The sequence below is a fragment of the Herpailurus yagouaroundi genome, unplaced genomic scaffold (genome assembly GCF_014898765.1).
Source record: "Herpailurus yagouaroundi ecotype Mexico unplaced genomic scaffold, PumYag 67681, whole genome shotgun sequence".
NCBI classification, from domain to species: Eukaryota; Metazoa; Chordata; class Mammalia; order Carnivora; family Felidae; genus Herpailurus; species Herpailurus yagouaroundi.
Genome location: NW_024420481.1, coordinates 3,647,975 through 3,671,942, shown reverse-complemented (window position 1 = coordinate 3,671,942; position 23,968 = coordinate 3,647,975). Strand labels below are relative to the sequence as shown.

The 23,968-nt window shown below is 38.1% G+C and overlaps 1 protein-coding gene across 10 annotated transcripts in view; it reads right to left on the bottom strand.

Annotated features, from left to right (window-relative positions):
- Positions 1-23,968, bottom strand: part of ENOX2 (ecto-NOX disulfide-thiol exchanger 2) — a 286,573-nt gene that overhangs the window by 10,616 nt on the left and 251,989 nt on the right. For 9 of the 10 annotated variants that reach the window (XM_040468180.1, XM_040468176.1, XM_040468174.1 and 6 more), the window contains 3 exons: positions 21,635-21,741; positions 13,426-13,540; positions 1,941-2,122 (listed from right to left, as the gene is read on the bottom strand). In XM_040468180.1, coding sequence (XP_040324114.1) covers positions 1,941-2,122; positions 13,426-13,540; positions 21,635-21,741 — 404 coding nt within the window. The remainder of the gene's footprint in view (positions 1-1,940; positions 2,123-13,425; positions 13,541-21,634; positions 21,742-23,968) is intronic. The other variant, XM_040468170.1, reaches the window with a different exon arrangement.

The following is a 23,968-nucleotide window of genomic DNA, read 5'->3' as shown; positions in this document are numbered from 1 at the left end:
TATCTAGCTCTTCGGACCTTCCTTTGGATTTGTTCATATTTTAGAAAATGCCTGAGAAACTAATTGATCTAATCACTTAACTTTCCTATTCCAGCCAGGGCTAAGGATACAATGTAGTTAATCCCATGTGGACAGTTTCTTGATTGCTGCATAGAACTTAATGTTGGAAAGCATCCTTTCAAATAGTCATTTTCCAAGCTTAGTTCAATTTCTGTGAGGAAAGTAGTAAAGAACCCACATTTCACAAATGTTTGTTTCCATATCAGTAGGCAAGGAACTGGATTCATCATTGCTAATGATGACAAAAATACTATTTATTTAGCATCTAAAATATGTCACATTGTGGAAAGGGTTTCATATGTGTGACTTCATATGAACCTCAAATAACCCTATGATATAATCCTGAGATTTACAGAAGTTCAGTGCTTTGCCTAAGGCCATTCAGATAGTAAGTGACAGAGTCAAGATTTAAACCCAGGCTGGGACCACCTCACAGTCCATGATCTTAACCACTATGTTAGACTGTACTTCTTTTGGGGATAAGATGAGAGAACTTTGATCTTGTTTACAAGGCTGTTTTCCAATAAAAAGTAATAAAAATGAGTGAAATTAATTTGTCAGGATGTAGAGACCTAATTTTCTCTGAGGCCTCTGAAGTGATGAAATGAAAAAAAAAAAAAAAAGAGTTCACCATCTTTAAATTGTATTTAAGTAGCAGAACTGTCCTTATGTGGAATGGTTTCAAAATCAAGGTAAGAGGGAAAAACAACAACAAAAATGTTTCCAAAGTTTTACTTTTCAGAGGCTTGCAAAAGACTGCTGGAAGAACTAAAAGACACAGTACAGTACAACGTACATTGTCAAAATTCTTTGAAGTTTAGCCGAGGAGATTCATTTTTTTGTGGAAAGATCTCTGATATATTTTACATGTCCTAATTAAATTCCATAGTGACAATAAAAGGAAGGTAAGCATTACTTCACACATTTTGCTAATAAAAAAGGTGAAATATTAATGTGATATTGCTTATCACTCAGGAAGACAGTTGTAGCAGAAGTAATAGGAACATGGGACTCTTAGTGCCAGAAGAGACTCCTTGTTCACAATTTGTGATTTCCAACCAGCAATAAGCTTTGCCCTAGATAATTCCAAGGCATACAATTAAAAAAATTATTGCTACATTTAAATTGTAAGGAAAATGGTCAGTAGTCTGGCAAGATGGAAGAGGATACTACCTTTACTCAGAAATACTACTCCTTTATTATGATGAGAACAGATGTTGATATCTTTTTAATTGTAGGCTCACTGTAGTGATGGCTACATAAAACATCTAGATGTTGAGCATCTATTACACAATGTTGTATTTGAATGCAATTACAGTTGGATGCACCTATTTACTTTACTTTTTATACTTGTAATAATGTGCAGGTAAACTCATTCACATAAATGACTGAAAACAAACCAAAGCAAAATAAAAGCAAATTGGTGTTATGTGCCCAAAGCATTGATACTGACAAAACAAGGGTAGGATTCCTGCCATTTCTCCTAAAAGGCTGTATTGTCCAGCACTGGATCAAGTAAATACTTATCCACCAGCACTTTTTCATATGTAAGTAAGTGAGGTTCTTCATAAAGACCCTGAGGCCCTTTCCAGATCCCCAAGTACCTTCTGAAGCTTAAAGATTAGATTATGTTCAGTGTAGTTTTATTGTTAAGTGTTTTCACTGAATCTTTATTCTTTGAAAAGTGGTGACCCACGGCTACATCTGTATTGGCCAGAATATTTCATTAACCACCACCCATGATCCCTTCCTCAGCTATGACAGAGAACAGGCTGTCAAGAAGAAGAGACTTGCTATCCTATTTGCTTGTGAGGGATCCTCATTCAGGTGAGGAGCTGGCGCCAGCTTTCCGAAAAGCTCAGAAAACCAAGGGCCTTTACCTGTTGCATTCCTTGCAGGGCTTGCTGCAGGAGTTTCAGCTGCTGCTCCTTGTTTGGGTCGTCTTCTCTGTGGGCTTTGCCCTGCTCTTGCTTCAGCAGTTCTACCTCATTCCGATAGGCATCGAGCTGCCAACGGAGGCTGTCATTTTCTTCCTTCAAAGCTTCTGCCTGTGACACTAAGGCTGAACAATCAATATAAAGTCGAACATCCGTATATCCACATTCCTTTGGGGTTCATCTCGGTACCATAAAAACTTAGTATTTTTCAGTTGATGTGTATAAAAAGACTCTTGAGCAACTTAGGTTTGAGTTGCCCATGGCAGCAAGAGATGGACACAAAAGCCCACAGCACCATTTCTGTAAATGAACACAGCAGTCCAACATACTGAAGTCATTGTCATGTTTCCTACTCGTCACCCCAAATACAATCATGATGTTTCCAGCTACCATTGGTTACTTTTATTTGGGAGGCAGCAAATGATAAGAGCTCTGTCATAACAGAGTATAGGACTAATTGTCTTGAACTGACGTCTGTCCACACAGTAATTTTTGTGGCAGTTGTTTTTAAAAATGTAGCCTTCCTTGCCTGTTCTCCCGAGGAATGGTAGATATACAAATTAAGACACAAGACTTCTGGTCTCTGGTCTGGTGTGTAAGGAGTTTACAAGTCACCATTCCATCCTGATGACAAGTAAAAGCTGAATAAACTGAAAGATCAACAACTCTCCTTAGATCCATCAGAGAAGTGAAGTCACAGGGCTGCAACTGGACAGACAGGTGAATACAAAGAATCACAACTTACCAAGCTGAAAACCTATGAGCAGAAAGTCCCACAGGAACCAGGGGCAAGCAAGGAAACATAAACTGTAATTGGCTAATTTCTGGAGGCTCAGTGTGGACAAGTCTGTGATTTGAAAAGTCCAGAGGCACCTAGTCATAGTGAGGTCTATATACTTTAGTGAGTTTTACCTCTAGGAGCACAACCAAGTTCTTGCAATGACTATTGGAGAAAAATCCCCTTGTGCTTCCATTGGGGGTGGGGAAGGAGAAACCATTTTGAAATATACCAGAGCATTCTGTTCTTCTTAACAAGGCCTGCCTTCAGAAGAAACTATTTTACCATAGCCTAACCTGCTAGCCTAACGTGCTATTACCAGAGCCTAACTGACCTGGAGAAGGGAAATACCCAAATATACACCCTTTCCGCCATCCTGCCACAACTAAGGTTGGTGAGGGGGGAACTGATAAACACTTGTGAAGCTCACAGTCCAGAGGCATATGATCACTAGAAGACTGAGATCCAATCACAGGACTATAGAATGCTTCCCATACCTTACTGCCACACTGCTAAAGTCCTATTTGCTAGAGTTTTTTTTTCACCCAGTACATCCTGTCAGATTTCAACAAAAAATTACAAGGCATACTAAAAGGTACAAAAACACACTTTGAAGAGACTGAACATGGATCAGAACAAGAGTCAGATATAGCATGCATGTTGGAATTATCAGATCAGGAATATAAAACAACTATGATTAGTATGCTAAGGGCTTTAATGGGAAAAGTAGATAACATGCAAGGACAGATGGATAATGTCAATGGAGAGATGGAAATTCTAAGAAAGAATCAAATAGAAATGCTAGAGATAAAAAAATACTGTAACGGAAATGAAAAAAAGTAATATTAATTATTAAAAGATGGGACATGCCTGGCCAAAGAATCTCTGAGCTTGAGGATATGACAATAGAAACTGCCCAAACTTAGAAGCAAAGAGAAAAAATCCTGGAAAAAAACCCCATGAACTATGGGACAATCACAAAAGATACACATAATGAGAATATTAGAAATGAAGGAAAGAAAGGAATAGAAGCAATATGTGAAGCATTAATGGCTGAAAAATTCCTCAAATTATTACCAGGAAGTTCAGAGAACATCATACAGGGTAAATGCCAAGAAATTAGACCTGAAAAGACACCTCACCAAAGACATATTAGTGGCAAGTAAGCATCATCATATGTCATATGTCATACATCATTAGGGAATTACAAATTAAAATAACAGTGAGATACCACTACACACCTATTAGAATTGTGAAAACCCTAGGGGCGCTTGGGTGGCGCAGTCGGTTGAGCGTCCGACTTCAGCCAGGTCACGATCTCGCGGTCCGTGAGTTCGAGCCCCATGTCGGGCTCTGGGCTGATGGCTCAGAGCCTGGAGCCTGTTTCCGATTCTGTGTCTCCCTCTCTCTCTGCCCCTCCCCCGTTCATGCTCTGTCTCTCTCTGTCCGAAAAATAAATAAATGTTGAAAAAAAAAATTAAAAAAAAAAAAAAGAATTGTGAAAACCCAAAACAATGACAACACCAAGTGCTGGCCAGGATGTGGAGCAAACAAAAACTCTCTTTCAAGGAGGTCACTTGTTGGGATGAGTACTGGGTGCTGTATATAAGTGATGAATATCGGGTTCTACTCCTGAAACCAATACTACACTGTATGTTAACTAATTTGAATTTAAGTAAATAATGTATTCTAAAAAAAGAAATAAAACAAACAAAAAAAAACCCTTCTCTTTCACTGCTGGTTGCTTTCATTGCTGGTGCTTCATTCAGGCACATTGGAAGATACTTTGGCAATTTCTTATAAAACTAAACATATTCTTAGCATACAATCTAGCAACTGTGGTCCTTTGTATTTACTCAAGTGAACTAAAAACCTATGTCCTCCCAAAAATATGCACAAGGATTTTATAGCAGATTTATTCTGGCAGTTTTCTAATTGCCCAGACTTGGAAACAACTGCAATGTTCTTCAGTAGATTAATGCATAAACAAACTGTGGTACATCCAGAAATGGAATATTAGTGCTAAAAAGAAATGAGTGATCAAGCGATGAAAAGACCTGGAGGAAATGTAAATGCTTATTACTAAGTGAAAGAAGCTTATTTAAAAGGCTATATAACTTATGACATTCTGGCAAAGGCAAAATGATGGAATCAGTAAAAATATTAAAAAAAAACCCAACCCTAACCTGGTTGCCAGGGGTTGAGGGGGTAGGAAAAGATGAATAGGCTGAAAATAGAGGATTTTTAGAGCAGTGAAACTATTCTTTATGATACTATAATTGTGGATACATACATTTTAAACATTTTCCAAACCATAGAATGTATAACACCAAGAGTGAACCCTAATGCCAACTAGAAACTTTGGATGATAACCATGTATTCAGTGATTGTAACCAATATACTCCTGTGGTGCGGGATGTCAATAGTGGGAGCAGCTGTATGTGTGTGGAGGTGGAGACAGGGTGTTTGGAAACTCTTTACTTCTTGTTCAATATTGTTGTAAATCTAAGACTGCTCTAAATATTAAAAATTAATGTATTAATTAAAAAAAACCTAAAACACATGAGAAAACCTTGGTTAGCTTTATTTATGAGTATGGCACATTTTTCAAGGTCAAAAATCACAAAAGCTATTTCAAAATATTTAATCAAAGGATTTTCATTCATTCCCCAACACTGAGTACCTTCTCTGTATCAGGTTATGATAACGGTAAAAAATGAGATTCCACTAATCTCTATGGTTTACAGTCCAAATTAATAGAAACATTTGTAGTTTATTCCAGTTTTGATTCCTAACACAGGATAAACCCTAGAAAAGAGACATCAAAATGGGTCAAATTAGAAACCTGTACATTAAATAGATAAGAATGTTAAAAGGAAACTTGTCAAAGGTGTGATTTTTTTTTCAGCTACTTATGGGGAGGGATTTTGGGTCGAAGAAAGTAAAAGAAAGTCATAGATATCAAATCTTCAAGATTAGCTATAAGTGGTGGAAGAAGAGTTTTCTAAAGGGATTTCAAAGACCAGATTCATGCTGTACATTATAAATGGAAACAAGCTGTGCTTTACAAAGATGAAATATAGAGAAGAAACCCACATTCTGAGTGTGAAAACACCCCCTATTCCTAAAAGGAGGCTGCTTTTGGTTGGGGGGGGGGCGGTTTGCAGGGTTTAATTCCATGCTTTCAACCTTAGGGTTTTCCTAAAACAATCAGGTTCCAATGTAGGCTGATGTGATCAGATTGTCTGCCCAAATTAGAGTGGCAACACTTCCTATTATATGTCAGTGCACACATTTGTTTTTTGTGGATGGCCATGTAATTATCCTGATATGGCAGTTTTAAACCTTGCATTTTAGTTCTAAAAAGAAATTACAAAAATTTGTGGCATGAAACCTTCATTGTATATTTGGTTTTATTACTGATTTTATTTTTTACCATAATCATACAGCTTTTGTGTCTTTGAAGAGAAAGCTGTTACACAGAGGGTTGGAGTCCCAGCACTCTAAATACTATCTATCCTTGTCATCTCTTCCAGCAGCTGGGATACTTGTCATTGGGCAGGAAGCACCCCTCACAATCACAACACCAAAAGAAGATGCTAAAAGTGAAGATGACTGTATATAGGAAACTCTATGGTAAAAGGGCCATTAGCTATGTGCCAAACGGCAAGAAATATTTGATTTGCTTGCTGGGTCAGTACCAAGGATAGCATCTCGAGCTGGAGTTCTGAAAAACACAGAGGTTACTCTGTAAATCAAGTGACTGCTACAGATAGACATTTATTTCTGCTTTGGTTTGCATGTTTGTCCTCTGGCAAGCCATGCGGCTCAATACTAGTGATATTTCATCTTCCCCCTTTTGTTTCTTCTTGTACTGCAGGCCAGTGATTATGCTATGTCTTACAAGTCATGTGGAGAAACATGGAACAGAAAAGGGCAGCGATCCAGGAGCATGGTTAGAGGCATAGTCTCCAGTTTAAAAGTGAAACTTTTCCCTCTGAGCAAATGAGGAGGAAAGACTGCTTCTCTCCCTGGGGAAAGGGCATGCTGATAAGCAGAGATAGATACCTGCAACCAAGTGGGAACAGATAATCATCTCCTCAGATTGGACGTGTCACTAAGCAAAAGAGAATGTGATCTCCTTTAATGCCACCAGGGCACCTTACTTAAGAAATGTATTTCCCACTCTCTGAAATGAGGGTTTTTGTCATTTTAATGAGGACACCAAGTCTTTACTTTCACAGACCTAATATTAATTGGGCACATTTCTGAAGTTGGAGTTCTTTGTACATTGCCAGAGCATTGAAAAGTTCAGTATTACCTTTTAATAATATGTTTGAGTAGGTGAATCCATCAGTCTTGATACTAAAGAGCATAGTACAGTGAATTTATTCATATCTTGCCATCATTAGTTCTCAGCTGTTCCTTTTTGACTATTTCCTATATGGGAAAACCATTTCTCTTTATGGGGATTGCTCCTCAGACCTGAAGGCTGCGAGTTCATTATGGCAATATGAAAGTACGAAGGCAGCTGTGAACTCTTTTTAGAGGAACCACTGAGAGCAAAATCCCAGATATGTTTTTCTATAACAAAAGATCTGAAAGGATTTTGTGCCATTAAAAAATTAACGGCTAAGTTTCTTCAGTGGTGCAAAGAAAACAACAATTTTAATGGAAGTAAATTCAGGGGGTTGGCCACCCTCACAAAGCAGCATTACAAGAGATGCTTACAAAATGTTACCAAATTATTGAAGGAAGATGTTTAACATATGTTACCAAATTATAGAAGGTAAACTGTGCAACATTCCTCTCAAGGTTCATATAAAAAGTTTGAGCTGGAGTGATTCACAAAGAAAAAAAGCCAAAAAGGAAATTTTGAAAGAAACAGAGGGATATATGAGTAGTTGCAGGCCAGTTCAGGCAAAATTTGAAGTGAGTTTCCTGACCTCCCAAAGGTTTGCTTTCCTTGCCTCTGCAGGTCATTACTCCAATGAGGCTCCTGCCAGTATGGATGCACCAGGGACTTCATTGTTTCTCCTCTGAGCTCTCTAAATTCCCCTCTCAAAGCAAGTATCTTCATCTGTCAGTTGTCCCACTGCCCCTCATCACCCTCAGACTGCTCTCGTTCCTTGCTAGGACCTTTAATCTCTTGAAGTGGCCTACTTCACCCAGTCCATTAACTATTTTCTGGCTAAAGAGATTCTACTGCAAACTCCTTGGTACCCTGTATTCCTTCACCCTCCTGAAAACCTTTGGCCAGTCTTACCATGTCAGTTCCTAGTTCATGGCCACTTGACTCAACCTTCTCTGCACCTTACCCTGGGCTGCAGAGGACTCTTATAGGAAGGTGTGTGGCTGAGCAGTCCTGGTCAATACAGACTCATGTTGGTCCTTGCTGCTGGGTCTCTTACCTCTCACTGATTTCTTCCTTTCATCCTGCCCAGGGCATTTATTCCAGGTCTGCTCCTGCCTCTTCATGGTCTCATTTCCAAATCACTTCCCTAATCAAGAGTTGACCAATCTCTTGCTATATGGAGAAGCATGGGATGCATATATACTTTTAGCTTCACCTCTCTTAGAAGAAGAGGATTCTTCCCTCTCTGAAGAAAACTCCACCTGAATTTGGATCACTCCCCATTCTTCTCCAGGATTCCACTTCCATAATTATCCACAAGTACTCTTTCATTCTCAAGCATCTTCAACCTCACTCTCTCCATGGCCTCCTTCCCTTCTATTGAACAACAAACAACAACTTAACTTTAACTTTGTTACCAATTCCAGTTACCATTTACAATACCTGCATTTACTTTTGCTCAGCACCCAACTCTTTGACCTGTGGACCCTGTCCACTTTCTCTCCTCAACGTCATATGTTCTGGCCCCTACCTCTATCACTTTACTAAAATAGTTCTGGCTCAACACTGTCCTCAATTCCTTCCTTCTTTAGAATATCTGATGATGTTGATTATTTCTACTTCTATACATTCTTCTTGTGGGCTCTATAATCCAATGTTTTTCTAGTTTTCTTCCAGCCTCTTAGACTGCTCTTTTTCTAACTCCTCTGCAGTCTCCTCTTTCTTTCCTTCTCCCTTACTGTGGGGTGGCCATCAAAGTTCTGTATTTAGCCTTTTACTATTCGCCAGGCTTCAGCCAACACCTCTGTACTACCATCTTCTATTCCTTCCACTTCCTTCAACCCTGATTTGAATATAAATCTCATATCTATTTCATAATTACCTACTATCTGAAACTGATCTCATATTCTATAAATCAGTCCCATGCACTAGTACATTTCTGTCAGTGCTATTATTATGGGTTTAATTTACACCTCCCCCCACCCCCAGCCACAAATAACTTTATGTTGAAGCCCTCAGAATGTGACCTTATTTGGAAATAGGATCTTTGCAGAGGTAATCAAGTTAAAATGAGGTCCTTCTGGTGGGCTTATGGACTTATACGACCAGTGTACTTATAGAAAAGGGAAATTTGGACACAGAGACATGTAAAGAGGGAGAATGTCATGTAAACATGAAAGCAGAGATTGTGGTGATGCATCTACAAGCTAAGGAACGTCAAAGATTGCCAACAAACCATTATAAGCTATGAGAGGCATTGGGGCTCCTGGGTAGCTCAGTTGGTTGAGAGTTCAACTTCGGCTCAGGTCATGATCTCACGGTTTGTGGGTTGGAGCCCCGCATCGGGCTCTGTGATTCTGTGTCTCCCTCTCGCTTTGCCCCACCCCTGCTCACACTCTGTCTCTCTCTCTCCTTCAAAAATAAATAAACATTAAAAAAATCTTAAAAAAAGAAGCTAGGAGAGACATGGTACAGATTCTCCCTCCAGCCCTCAAGAGGAACCCACCCAGATGACACCTTAATCTCAGACTTCTGGCCTCCAGAACTGTGAGGCAATAAAACCCAGTGTGTGGTACTTTGTTGCAGTAGCCCTAGCAAACTAATACAACCACTGACTCTCTTGTCTCCCAGACTAGAAAACCTCACCTCATCTCAGGTTCTTGCTTTTTCTTCCCCATCTGTATCAAATCTTGTGTCAAAGACTTTAGTTATTCTTCTGAAGTGACTCCTAGCATGTTTAATCTCATACTTTCTGTTATATCCTTTTCTTCTACCATTTAATCTCAGTTCTTGTTACCTTCACTCTAGTCCTGGGTTTCACTATTTCATATCTAAATTCCTATAAAACTCTCTGACAGATCTCTCTTTATCCAAAATTATTTCCTAAAATATGTAATCATTATAAAATATTATATTATAAAATATATAATGTTGCTTTTATCATACTAGCACCATGATTGAGATATGCTTATAGTGCCATATTGTCTATTATGCTAAATGTAACCTTGGCTTCATGGTTCCCATAATCTGGACCCACCTTGTCCACTCAATATTTTATCCCCCTAAACCCATCATCCTTATTTCCCTCTTTGAGTTCTGTTCCTTATCCTCTCCTGCCTCCACATCAAGATATTTTCTTACTTTCCCTCTTCTTATCCAAACCTGTTCATCGTTTAAGGTCCTGATCAATTTTCACTGACTGCAACTACTCTGGCCACACTAATATCTCTTGTCTTTGTTGCATTCTAATCAGTCCTTACAGATTAGCACCAAGTGGTATTTCTTATATTTTATGTAAATTTACACATATTGTACCTCTATTTCCATCAGCTTATAGGATGCAGTGCTTGTTAATTAATTGATAGATCAAACTCTTAAAGAGGGAATAATGAGAAGTGGGGGGAGGGAAAGAAGATTGGATACCCAGAATAGTGAAAACTTCAGCTAGAACAATGCAAGAGAATGAATCTAAGTCAATGTTTTCCAAATGTGCTCCCTGGACCACCAGTATCTAAATTGTTTAGGATGCCTGATAAAATGCAAATTCCTGAACTCCATTATGGACCTAGTTAATCAAACCCTGCAGTGCAAAAATCAGACTTTTTAAAGGTAACCCAATGATTCTTATATATACCAACTCTGAGAACCACTAGTCCAAGTGGAGAAGGCAGACAATAGATATGTTGAAAAGGAACAGCTGTTCTTAGGTTTACTGGCCACATGTACTTTCCATCATGGCCATCAATAGAATGAAATAGTTTAGTTTCTCACTATTATGATTTGCTTTGATGTGATAACCTCTCTTTAACACATTGCTTTGAGAACAGCAGTCCTTTCTTCCATGGCAAGAATATTTCTAGTACTGCATCATAAATGTGAGCTAGGTAATATAGACTCTCTTGAAGAATAGAAATTTGTGGCACTCCAAGGGAAGGTAACTGATACTGCTAGGCCAGCTTTGACTCTTACTTTCTTTGGGAAGTAAAATGTAACCACAGTATGCTATAGGCGCCTGGAATTCAAGTTTGGTAGCATGGAGAGAGAAATAGGAACTCTGAGATCTGGTGCTTAAGCCTTTAATTGGAACCAAGTGATAACTAAAACATGTAGCTGATTTAGATAAAAATTGAGGACCCAGTTACTGGCTCACACTGAGCAGGATTTCTGCAGCTGACTACTACAGAAGCAAGATAACAAAATCAGATACGATCGAGGGGAAGAAAAATGCACAAAAGTCCTTGAATTAGAATGAATTGAAACCTTCTGGGAGAAAAGCTATTTGGTAAGCTCCATTAAGTCTATTGTAGATAGCTTTATTTGACAAAGCAGCATCCTGGCATGTGGAACAGGAAAGAAAATAGCTATAAGATGATCTGTCAGGGAGTTTTCAGTCTCTAAACGAATAAGATTCTGTGCAGTAGCCAATACAGCTTTTAACTCAAAAGAGATACAGAAGCAAAATGCAATTATACAACACTAGTAAGTGCATTTAATCTGAATCTCCCATAGACACTCCCTCTCCCAATAATTCCTCAAAGTCAGCAATTTATCAAGTAAATACTCACACTTATGATCACATTCATTTCAGGGTAACACTGGATTAACACTATACGATACTGCAGATACTTAGATGGAAACAATTCTATAAGTCAAAGATTAGTCAGCTATAAAACATCTTGGCTAAGAACTTAAATAATTTGAATAGCTCAATTATTATTAAACTCTTTTGTTTTTTTAAGCTATAAGTTTATAGTATGTGTTTATAGTAATTAGGTCACTGTTCTGAAAATGCTATCTAATGATTAAAGGATTTATTCAATATATACGGAGAGTTATATGTTTAGGGATCTAACATGTGGCAGAAGTAGAGGAAATTCAGATGTAACAGCCACAAATGCCTTTTTAAAAGTCTGACTTGGTGGTTTTCTTTCCTTAAGAGTTTCTCTTGATGGAGTGAAGATTCTAGGACCACTCAAGTGGCTATAGAGCTGCTGACTTCAATATGCAAGTACTGGAACCAAGAAGTTCCAATTTGCATTATAATCAATAGGTTCTCTGTTTCTGTGTGTCTCTCTCACACACACAGTAGGGACACTTTACTACAATATCTCCAATGTCTCTAGCATAGTTCTTGGCATGCAATAGGTATTAAGTGAATGAATGAATTCATTTAGCCATCACAACATTCCTGTTAGATGGTTGTATAATGTACTTCTTACAACTATAAAACCTGAGGCTCAGTGGGACAGAAGTCCTTCCTGTGTCAAGAAAAACAGTTTGGACTAGAACTCAGCTGCCCTAGCTTTAGGTCTGATGCTTTGTCCACTGTACCTTAGTGACTCCTAAGATTGTATGGAATGGCTTACCTGAAAACACTGGTTTGATTTTAATCTCACATCTGGTAATCCCCGCCCCCCCATAAGATTTGTTATGAAATTGAAGGGTAGTGTATTCTCATATTGTTCAATATGTTTGTGTTGTGAGTTCTACTGGGGACCCACACTATGGCTGCACACTGAGGTCCTGAGTATACTAAGTAAGAGCAAAAGCTTTTACCAAGACATCTGTCTGTAGACTCTTGTTTGGTTCCCAATAAACCCCTCAGTAACCAGTAACTACAATAAAAGGCAGCAGATAGGTAAACTATCATATAAAATAGATATTTCCTGTTACTTGGTACAGTCTCTTTTAACTTTGTGATTCCTTAACGAAAAATATTTAATTTATATGAAGATAAATTTATCAAAAGTATCTTTTGTGATTTCTACCTTTGGAGACCTTCATCCCCAATTATATAACCAACTCCTACATTTTCCAGACTTTCTTTTGTATTTTTTTGTTTCTGTTTTTTTTGTTTGTTTGTTTGTTTTTACTTTTGAATCTTAAATTCATCTGTTACTAATTTTGGTGTAAGGTATAAGTGACATAGGGATCTAACTACTTTGTAAATGGCTACTTATATATTTATGTATAAGCTCTCATGATTCCTACTGTAGAACATATTATTAATAAATCCAAATCAAATATAGAACAATGCTGCCTAAATGTCAGCACTCCCAAGAAAAAAAAAAGTCCACTTTCAATTAGGTACTGTGATGGAATATTGGAGTAAATAAGAAGATCCTGTAGCCACAGGGTTGATATTCAGGCACTATGTACTTATATGGCTTTACCAATTGTTTCTTGCTGGCTCCAGACTGATGGTTTTGTGTCCATACCTTACTGGGTGTTAAAAGTTTTAAAATATCTCTGCAAGTAGATGTTAGTTAAATGAAAGAAAGAAGAATTATTTTTACCTGATTCCTCAGTTTCTTTTGTTTCTGTTGTTTCTTCTATTTCATCATCAGACATCTCCATTTCTTCTTCTCTTCTGATTCCCATTAACTCGTCATTATGTATGTTGCGAATTTCCTAAGGTTAAAAGTTATGCCTTTTAGGTAGGAAAGCTTTGAAAATGCTGAAGGAATGAACACAGTTAAGGAAAAGATAAAGCTGGGTTTTTTGACATATGACAAAACTTCAGAGTACTCTTAAGGCAAGGGCAAAGGGGCATGTTGGGGCTGAAACTGTCTCAACAGACAAAGCAGACTGTACATTCTGTCTTTCATAAGGCATTCTTACTATATCCAGATCTCTGACCATTGATGATTCTTATATCCATTCTATATTAGAAAGTACTGTTGGTAATAAAAGACCTCTCACATCTTACATGGATTTCTGAACTTTCCCTTTAGGGTTCTGCCATTTTCACCTTCCCATGTCAAATCCCTTGATTTTGCTCCTTTCCATCCTCTTCCCTTTCCACTTACAGACTTGCTCAGTGGAACTCTTAATATAACTTTTTAAGGTTTAGAAGTTACAGCAAAAATTAGCTGTCAGGAGTGAACTTCTATCAGATCAACCCTTCCATGGATAATAACTGTACTCTGAACAAAACACAAAATCAGACCAAACCAAACCCCTAAGTACTTGATGGCACTGGAGCAAACAAAAGCAGGCATATCCTAAACAGATGCTGACACTTGGAAGGATGTGGATCTCTTCACTTTTTTAAGGGCCATTTAGTCTGACACCAGAACATAGTTAGCACCTCAAAGGGTGACTACATTTTAAATAGAAAATCTGGTCTTTATATCCTAAAGCAAACAAGGAGAGAGCTATAGGAAAGTGAGGAGGGGAATCTCAGAAAGGAGACAACCAGAGAGAGAGAGAGAGAGAGAGAGAGAGAGAGAGAGAGAGAACCAAATTCTGTGGATAATATCTGCTCAAATTTCTGCATGACTCTCGAACCATGGAAGCACAGGGCAGATTCCAAACAACACAGATAAGTCCAAAAGAACTGACCTGAGATTTGAGCTGCCATATAAGAGAGAGAATTTCCAGCTTAAATTCAATTAAGTAAATTGATCATTAAAACAAAAGAAACCCAAATCAACCTCCTTCGGAAGAATATAACAGAATGAACATAATAGAACATAACTAGAACCTTAAAAACAAAATATTCACAAAATGCAGGCAAAGCCCCAGATTACCTGACATACAAAGAACTGGGATGAGATGACCCATTTTCAAGATAAAAGACAATCAACAGGGATCAAACTTGAACCAGATAGGGCAGTTAGCAGATAAGGAGTTAAAGCAGCTATTATAACTATCTCAATGATGAAAAGGAAATATGATCATAATGAATGAAAAGACAGGAAATCTTGGCAGAGAAACAGAAGCTTTAAAATTCTAAAACAGAAAAATACAGTATCCGAAATAAAAGTAACTGGATGAGCCTAAGTCTAGAATAGAGACGGCAAAACAAAGAGAGTACTTAAAGAGAGAACAATTCAAATTTATCCAATCTGAAGGACAGACAGAAACTAACTGGAATCACAGAGAGAAGAGATTGAATGTTTCAAAATACTTGAAGAAAAAAATATTTGAAGATGTCTCAAATTTGATGAAAGACATTAATCTATATATTCAAAGAGCTCAATGAACCCCAAGAAAGATATGTGTGAAAAAGATCTGTCTAAGAACACCATAGTCAAATTGCTGGAAAATAAACAGAAACAGAAACTCTTTAACTCTTTAGTTAGCTAAACTCATGGTGATAATCATTTTGCAATCTATATAGGTCAAATCATAATGTTGTGCACCTTAAACAGTACTGTATATCAATTATATTCTCAGTCAAAGTGGAAGAATAGAGAAACTTAAAAGTAGACAGAAAAAAAACCCCTAATACATTATATACAAGGAAACAATTTGAACACTTTGTTTTCTTTCAGAAACAATATAGGCCAGAAATCAGGGGAACAAGATCTTTAAAGTGCATGAAGAAATAAAAATATCTGTTTATTCAGAATTCTGTATGCAGAGAAAAATTCTTTCAAGAATGGAGATGAATTAAATTTATTTTCAGACAAATGTAAATGCCAAGAATTTGTCATCCAAAGATCTGCACTATAAGAAATGCAGAAGAAAGTTCTTCAGGCTGAAGGGAAGTGCTTCCAGATGTAAACACAAATCTTCAGGAAGGTATGAAGAACTTTGGAAATGATGGAGATCATATTGGAAAAGTCACTTACAAAAAGTAAGCATGAAAACTGTACATTTTCAAACAGCTTGAAATCATTTAGAGACCACTAAATGCCTGTCAGAGGCTTCTCAGCATTGTGCTGAAAATTCCTTACCTAGTTTAGCCCCAATTGGGCCATAATACAGGAAATATCCAAAGCTGTCTGGTGAAAATTGCCTCCATTTAGTGGATTATAAATATTTCAAATGGGTTTCTTAATAATTAATGCTATTGTTAATCGCTATCTCAACTAATATCCTCCTTTTTTATTCTTGTACCAGGAAAAATAATAATTTCTATATCAAGATAGGTTTTCACCAAAGATAAATAAAAGTACCTTTTAAAAATGTAAGCTCTTCAGTATTATCACTGGTAGTTGAGGTAATAGAAAAATAGAAGTAATAGAAAATAGAAATACCAACATAGCATCTCTCAGGTGCTGAAGGGGCCTTGCTTAAAATAGAAGAAAATAATGACTTGCTTGAGAAAAATGAACTTTAAAGGGCTGTGTCAAGAGAGAGATTTGCTACATCTTATTCAAACTCATTGCATAGAGAATAAAGGAATTGTTCATTTCTAAGAATTCATTCTGTCTTGGGAGTCTGGGTTTCAGTTATCATCAAAGAACTGTTACTGGAAAGGTGATTATAATGAGGTCTGACACTGGCAAATTCGAATATTGTACGACTTGCTGCATCAGGAAAAGTTGTGGTTCTCCTCATTGCCTAACAAAAATGTAGCCTGTCAGTGGGTGTAAGTAGAGACCATCTCTCAATTCACAAACATGTTATCTGACTCTGGGAAAGTTATTGTGTTTCTCAGAAGAGTAAATTGTGTTCCTTCTAGGGAAATATCCCAGGGCAGGGAGATCTAACTGAGAGCTAAGACATGCCCAATAGCTGCTCAGCACCCACAAAACATCTTTCTGCTTCCAGCTGGGCAAGAAAGCATAATCTTTTCTTAGAAGTATAAAAAGTTCAATAACTAAGTGATGCAGCTTATCTAGAGGTCTTTCACATCTTCAACAAATCTCCAGAAATAAAAAGACCTATGGGTGACTTTTACCTCAATGCCTGAAAATACTTCAGGAACAAGAGTTACCAGTTCCTTTAGCTGATAATGAAATGAGGGAAAGAAAAACTAAGGGGAAGCTTGCTCAGTTGTTCAGTAAGGCATGCAAAGTGACAGAGCTTAGAGCCTTCTAACCACTAGGCAGTCCCCCTTAACTACAAAGAAACTAAGCCCTGTATCATTACTCTTCTGTAAATATCCCAATACAAAGTCACATGAATGAGATAAAGGCAAAGAGAACATCAGAAGTTATAGGATACCATAGTAAAGTAAACTTCTGGGGAGCATTCGATAAATGGCAGTACCCCTAAATAAAGCAAGTAGGTTTTTAATTCTTTGAAGCCTTATCATTAAAGCACTTGATATCAAAGATACCTGTTTTCTTTATTTCTTGTTGGGTCAAAAAATCTCTAGTTTGGGAAGCAGACCCTAACAAATGCCTTTGGAGTGAAGAACTAAGGAAGGCACTCTACCTAGCTTGGCTCATAGGTGCAGGTAGGAGGAGGGCTCTGAGCCACTGAAGTGGAGGCAGCAAGGGAAGTAGATACCTCCCAGATTTGCCCGCTTTCCCATCCTGACATTTGAATCCAGTGCTGAAACCAAAAGAGTGGTAGTGGCATGCAAAGACATTTTCCAGAAGTTTTCATTTGTAAATCTCTACCTGAGATTGACTGGGCCATGTCACTGATAGACTATATCAAAAAAGGTAAGACAGCACTCATAAACTTTCTATATACCATTCTCCTGCCCACAGTCGACCTGTGATATTTTTCATTTAAACAGCAAATTGTTAATGGTTTCTAAAAATGCATTACAATGGCTTTGAGTCTGTTTTAAAAGTAACTTAGAAAGTCACACGCTGCTCCACAATGGAGAAGACACTTTTACATAAAATCAAATTGAAACCAATGACAGAGGAAAATACATGGAAAGAATCACCTTTGTACCAGATGACATTTTAAATTTATCATAAAGTAAGCAAATCATAGTCATTGCACATTAAGTATCTATACAGTTTCACAAAAAGTTATATGAACTTAAATTCATCTTACTTATGATTTATGATAAGAACATGATTCTCAGTAAAGCAAAGTTCCTTATTAATTGTGTAACAAAATTGTACTTACCTAGACTTTCAACATTAACAGGATACTTGGTGAGGAAGGGGTCAAGTGAAGGAATGGAAAGGAACAGATAGCCTCTACACTTATGTAGAAATTTGAATCTGAGATATCATTCAATTCAATGAAGCAAAGCACAAACACAGGTTGTTAATCAATGCCTATTGTATGATACACATGGAAATAAAAATTAGGTTGATTCAAATTGTGTTAGTAGGTGTTCTTGTGGCTGAAAGCTAATAGCTAGTGTTAGTACACATGGGTACTAAAACAAGGGTATGCAGATGACTTAACCATCTGTTTACAAACAGTTCTTCAGAGTTTGGAATGGTAGGCTTGGAAATCTATAGAGAAAATTATTTTACCAATCACAGTATTTCATTTTATAAGAATGTTAGCAATCATCAAGTCCCTTTTTCTCTGGCCTGATGGTATAAAATCTCATATTGGGGAGGATGTAAGGGAGTATATTCTAGTGCCTACTGCTATGGCTCTAGTTTCTAGATATCATCCAAGGTTTAGCTTCTAATCTAGGCAATCTTCTTAGTGAGAGAAACATGCAGGTTTTAAATGGCTCTGTAGAAAAAGAGTTCCTACAATACACAGAACTGTCAGTGAAGTCACTGCAGACACTAACTTTTGGTTAAGAAAGGGACTTTAACCTTCTCTTATTACCCTTTCCAATTGTATCTGCAGGAGCCTTACACACATCCAAATCAGGAAAGTAAACCAATGAAAAAGACTCATTAGCAAACTAGTATGCCCAGCATATGCTATTAAGGTGAGTGCCTAAGCTCCCTGAAGGTGTGGACTTTTTCTTCTTACTCCATAACCTCTCTCTAGTAAGACATTGTTGGCTGGTGGTACGATGACAGTTAAGACAGGAGCAGGTACTTTGTGACATGAGGAGGTTACCGGCTAGGTCATTCCCAAAGGCAACTGGTAAAAAAGGCTCAATGTCAGAAGCTTCCACCTTGATGAAACCTATGACTTAGGAGTTGTAGCTTTGATCCACAGGCCAAGAAAAAGCCAGTCTAGTTTATTTAAGTCACTGAGATGCTCTGATTTTCAGTGGGGTGCTAAGAGAGAGCTCAAATTTAAGAGGATGGTTGTCACTTTCTACAGGACACCTCTTTTCAGTTCTCAGAGTTTCCTATTATCAAGTTAAAATATGCAGAAGTTAAAAAAAGCCATGATTTAAAGAGGTACCAATGTAAAGTAGAAGAGGTCTTTTCAGGTTTAGGAAATGCAATGCCTGAGGAAGGTCATAAGCTATGTTCCACTCTCAGTAGTTTCACTTATCAAGATTGAGGTATTCCAGGTGGACATTAATTTAGTCCAATCCAATAGGCAGGAAGCATTTTTCTGGGTTTCCACAAGTCTATAAAATACATCGTAAAACATGTAGCTCTTGGCAAGTCATGCTAGCTATGTACTTTATCCTCGTCAGTGTACCAAGGAAGCTGTGCTACAATATTAGGTGATAGGGTGTATAGCTCTCATTCTCTACAGGCCCAGAGAACTTTCCAGCTTACTGGCTATCTTTACTGAGAAGGTAATTAAACTCAAGTATATACCCACCAGATAGGTAGGCTTGATATAACTACAAAGAGCCTTGATGAATAATATTAATGGAAATATCTTATTGCAAACCCATTTACAGGAGGGTTGTGGTCTGAACAAATCAGTGCTCAAATCAGAGACTCCCTTCCTCCTATGAAAAGATAATAGTGTATTGGCAGGGCTGTCTGCAATGGGTGGGGCAGTTCAGACAGCTTTTTCCAACCCTGAGAATAGATACATGTGTATATACATTGAAGAAAAGGTAGAGACTTAATACAGCTTTTTTTTATTAATACAGCTTTTCTATAATTATAAGACATATTGAGCATTTTCCCTCGACCTTTATTCTTCTGAACTATTCAAACTAAAGAATTTGGATATTTTAAATTTAGGGTACTAAACTCCACTCCTCCTCCTTGAACACTTTCGTTACCCTTCTAGCTCTGCGAGGGCAAAAACCATCTGCTGAATTTTGTTTGTTTGAGGCTCGACAACTTTGAGTAGCCCTAGGATTCTAAAATCATTTTGTGCTACTGTAAGACAACAGATCCCTTTTTTGTTCCTAATTCTCTTTTTAAAAACAATGAAAGCGTTACTAGCTTTGTATGACTCTACTTATCCACTGCCCTGATGTCTTCAGGGGTTTCTCCCCAGTGACTCCCAGATCCCTTTCCTGAGCCAGAACTGATGGCTCAGAAACTATCAGTTTATGAACAGGATTTGGCATATTTTCCTCTAAATGCTCTTCACAGTTTTCAGATTGTTGCCACACAAACTATGTCATTTTTCTCATGAAAGATGGAAAGAATAGATTTATATCTTCATTTTATAGGTTAGGAAATTGAGGTCCACAAAGATGAAATGACTCATTCAAGAGTGCAAGGCAGTTTATACTAATGTTCCAAGCGAGAAGAAGAATTTCTAGTCTTGAATTGATCACATACTAGCTGTGTAATTTTGTGTATATCACTTAACATTTCTGTCTCAGTTTCCTCACATGTAAAACATGGCAATCATACCTACTTATTCTCCCTTATAGAGTTGTTAATGATAAACAGAAAAAATACTATTTCCCATTTATATAGCATTTACATTTTCAAACTCTACACATCTTTTATCTCATTTAATCCTGCAAGACTGGCTTCCTTATTATCTCTGACTTACAGGTGAAGAAATAGAGACTGAGAAGCTGACTAACCTGGTCAAAGTCACACAGCTGCAATGTGTCATAGCTAAGACCCGGATTCTCTGACATCAGGTCCAGTGTACTTTCCATTGCACCACATCTACTGGGAGGCTCACATAGGTGAGGCAACTGTCATGAAAGCGCTTTATAAAATGTAAATGCCTTACAAATGCTACATAAACATTAAGGAATATGAGAACCTCCATTTATAGATATAATGGGACTGGTACCACACTAGCAAAGAGGACTCAGAAACAAAAGTTGAAAAGGTTGCTGCATACACAGATCAAAAGTGTCAGGGCTGGGTAAGGAAGCTGCCCATAGGAACAGAAGAACTTGAAGTATAGGTAACACCATGCCAAAGGCAGATCCATGAAAACAAACCTCCCATCTTGGTTTTTAATCTTGGACTCAGAATAGCAACCTAATCACATCAGACTTATTCTATGTGAAAAGTCATTTGAGTACAAGAAGATAGCTGCATGTCAACCTTAATCTGAAATCAGAGCCCTCTGTTACCTTTAAAGCTGCCACCTATAAAGATGGCTGAGTGGATTTGATAAAAGAAGCTCAGAAATTTCAATGTTCCAATGTAACACTAGGCAGCTTCAAGCCTCAACTGTCAAGATGCTTTAATAAATATAAGACAGCCCTAATGTTACTAACACTAGATGCACAGGTCAGTAATTATTGGTGTACCGGAGACTAGCTAGCTTAGACAAATAAACTTACAATGATCACTGCTACATTTTCACTACTAAGGTTTCTATACAGTGCAATGCATTCAAGACAACACGTGCACATTTATTACCCGTTTGGCAGCATGTGGTCTGGTCACAGTGACAGGCTATAGAGCATATCTCAGCGTTTCATTAGAGCCTTGTTGTGACCATGGGAGCTTGGCACTATTTAATTCTGACTAAACTCCAAATCAATAACTTGTTAAAGAAATAAACTGTCCCCCTGAGGGGCTACCAGAGTAAAAAGTTACCAACCTCAGCTTGTTTGCACCAAACGCTGATGTTTTTACGCTGGGCTTTTGTGAAATGGTCCCATGCCTTTTGTTTGGAGGCAGAATGGTACACAGCTACTATCTGTTCAACTGTAGCATCAGATCAGCAGTTGAATCAGGCCCGAGTATCATCCAGGGATGGCAAAAGAGAGGAGAAAAGAAATAAGAGAAGCATCAGCTTTGTTGTATCTTCTTGTATCACACCACTAGGTTATGGTTGTGCTCAGAAAAGGTTACGTGTGTTGGGGTATCATGATCTTAAGGAAGACTCAAAGGCAGAGACATCAGTATACAGAATGAAAAAAGGGAACTCCAGAAGGTTTGGGTGAAATGGTGACTAAAGTTTTTCTTTTAATTTTTTTAGTGTTTATTTATTTTTGGGAGACAGAGAGACAGAGTGCAAGCATGGGAGGGGAAGAGAGAGAGGGAGACACAGAATCTGAAGCAGGCTCCAGACTCTGAGCTGTCAGCTCAGAGCTCAATGCGGGGCTCAAACCCGTGAAACATGGGATTGTGACCTGAGCTGAAGTAGGACGCTTAACTGACTGAGCCACCCAGGCACCCCAGTGACTAAAGTTTTAATACAGGCAGTCTGTATTCATTCAGGCAGGAGAGGCAAGAGTTGAAGTGAATGTGATTTAGTACTAATGGCCTAGCCCAGAATGGCAGAGAGTGGAGAACTGTAACAGCTCTTTTTGACTACTGGCTTCTTTCATAAACTAGCCTTCCAAAAGGAGCCTGCATACTTCACTTCAACAGAATCCATATTTTTATTATTCTGAGGTATGTTTAACCAGAGGCATCAAATCAGAACCTAAGATGAATGGAATCTATTTTAAGTCTATCTAGATAGTCTTGTTGACTGGAGAAATATAAGTTTTATGGGAGAATACTGTGTAAGTGCAGTCCTAAAGAGCATTTTTCAGAGGCTCTTAAAATGTCAAACAGAGAAATGTATACAAATATTCTGGTGCTTTTTCCTAACCATTTCAACAGAAGGGAACCTTAGATACGACTTTTTTTTGGGGGGGAAAGGAAAAGAAGGAAAAGAGCCTCTTCCTGGGTGGGTATTCACAGTAAGAAAATCCAGAAGTGTTATTTTTTTCTTTACAGCCCAGTTTATGCCCTGTCTACTAATGATTTAAGGATTTATAATCCCATGATGCTTGCTGCTCTTTTTTTCTATTTATTTTGAAATCCTAAAAACATGTGCCTTTCTCTACCTAGATTCTATGTCCATATATATTTTCAAATCAAAAATGGAAAATTAAAGAACTCTTCCTTAATCCTAATTATGTATGAGTCAAGTATGGGAAATCAAATATGAAAAGAGTGGGCCTTAATTGTTTAAAAGCCAAATCATGGGACGTCTGGGTGGCTCAGTTGGTTAAGTGTCCGACTACAGCTCAGGTCATGATCTCACGGTTTGTGGGTTTGAGCCCCGCATCAGGCTCTGGCCAGACAGCTCAGAGCCTGGAGCCTGCGTCAGATTCTGTGTCTCCCTCTCTCTCTACCCTACCCCACCCCACTCACACTCTGTCTGTCTCTCTCTCAAAAATAAACATTAAAAAAATTTTATTTTATTTATTTATTTATTTTTTCAGCGTTTATTTATTTTTGGGACAGAGAGAGACAGAGCATGAACGGGGGAGGGGCAGAGAGAGAGGGAGACACAGAATCAGAAACAGGCTCCAGGTTCTGAGCCATCAGCCCAGAGCCTGACGCGGGGCTCGAACTCACGGACCGCGAGATCGTGACCTGGCTGAAGTCGGACGCTTAACCGACTGCGCCACCCAGGCGCCCCCATTAAAAAAATTTTAAAGCCAAATCATAAAACTATACCCTTATTCTTAAGGTGAATAGAGTTCCTCACTCAAAAGATGTGAGTGCATAATTTTATAGTATGTTGAACTAAAAATATCACTTGGGAATTTTTCTGATCTGTCTCATTTAATGGACCACAGAAAGGTTTGGAGTAGTACTTCTTTTTGAAAATGACCATTTTGGTGGCTTCCCATCCCACCCAGTGTCAATAACATCCAGCGAAGAAGAAGAAGATGATAATGAAGAAGAAGAAGAAGAAGAAGAAGAAGAAGAAGAAGAAGAAGAAGGAGGAGGAGAAGGAGGAGGAGGAGGAGGAGGAGGAGGAGGAGGAGGAGAAGGAGAAGAAGGAGGAGGAGGAGGAGGAGAAGGAGAAGAAGGAGGAGAAGGAGGAGGAGAAAAAGAAGAAGGAGAAGAAGAAGAAGAAGAAGAAGAAGAAGAAGAAGAAGAAGAAGGAGGAGGAGGAAGAGGAGGAGGAGGAGGAGAAGGAGAAGGA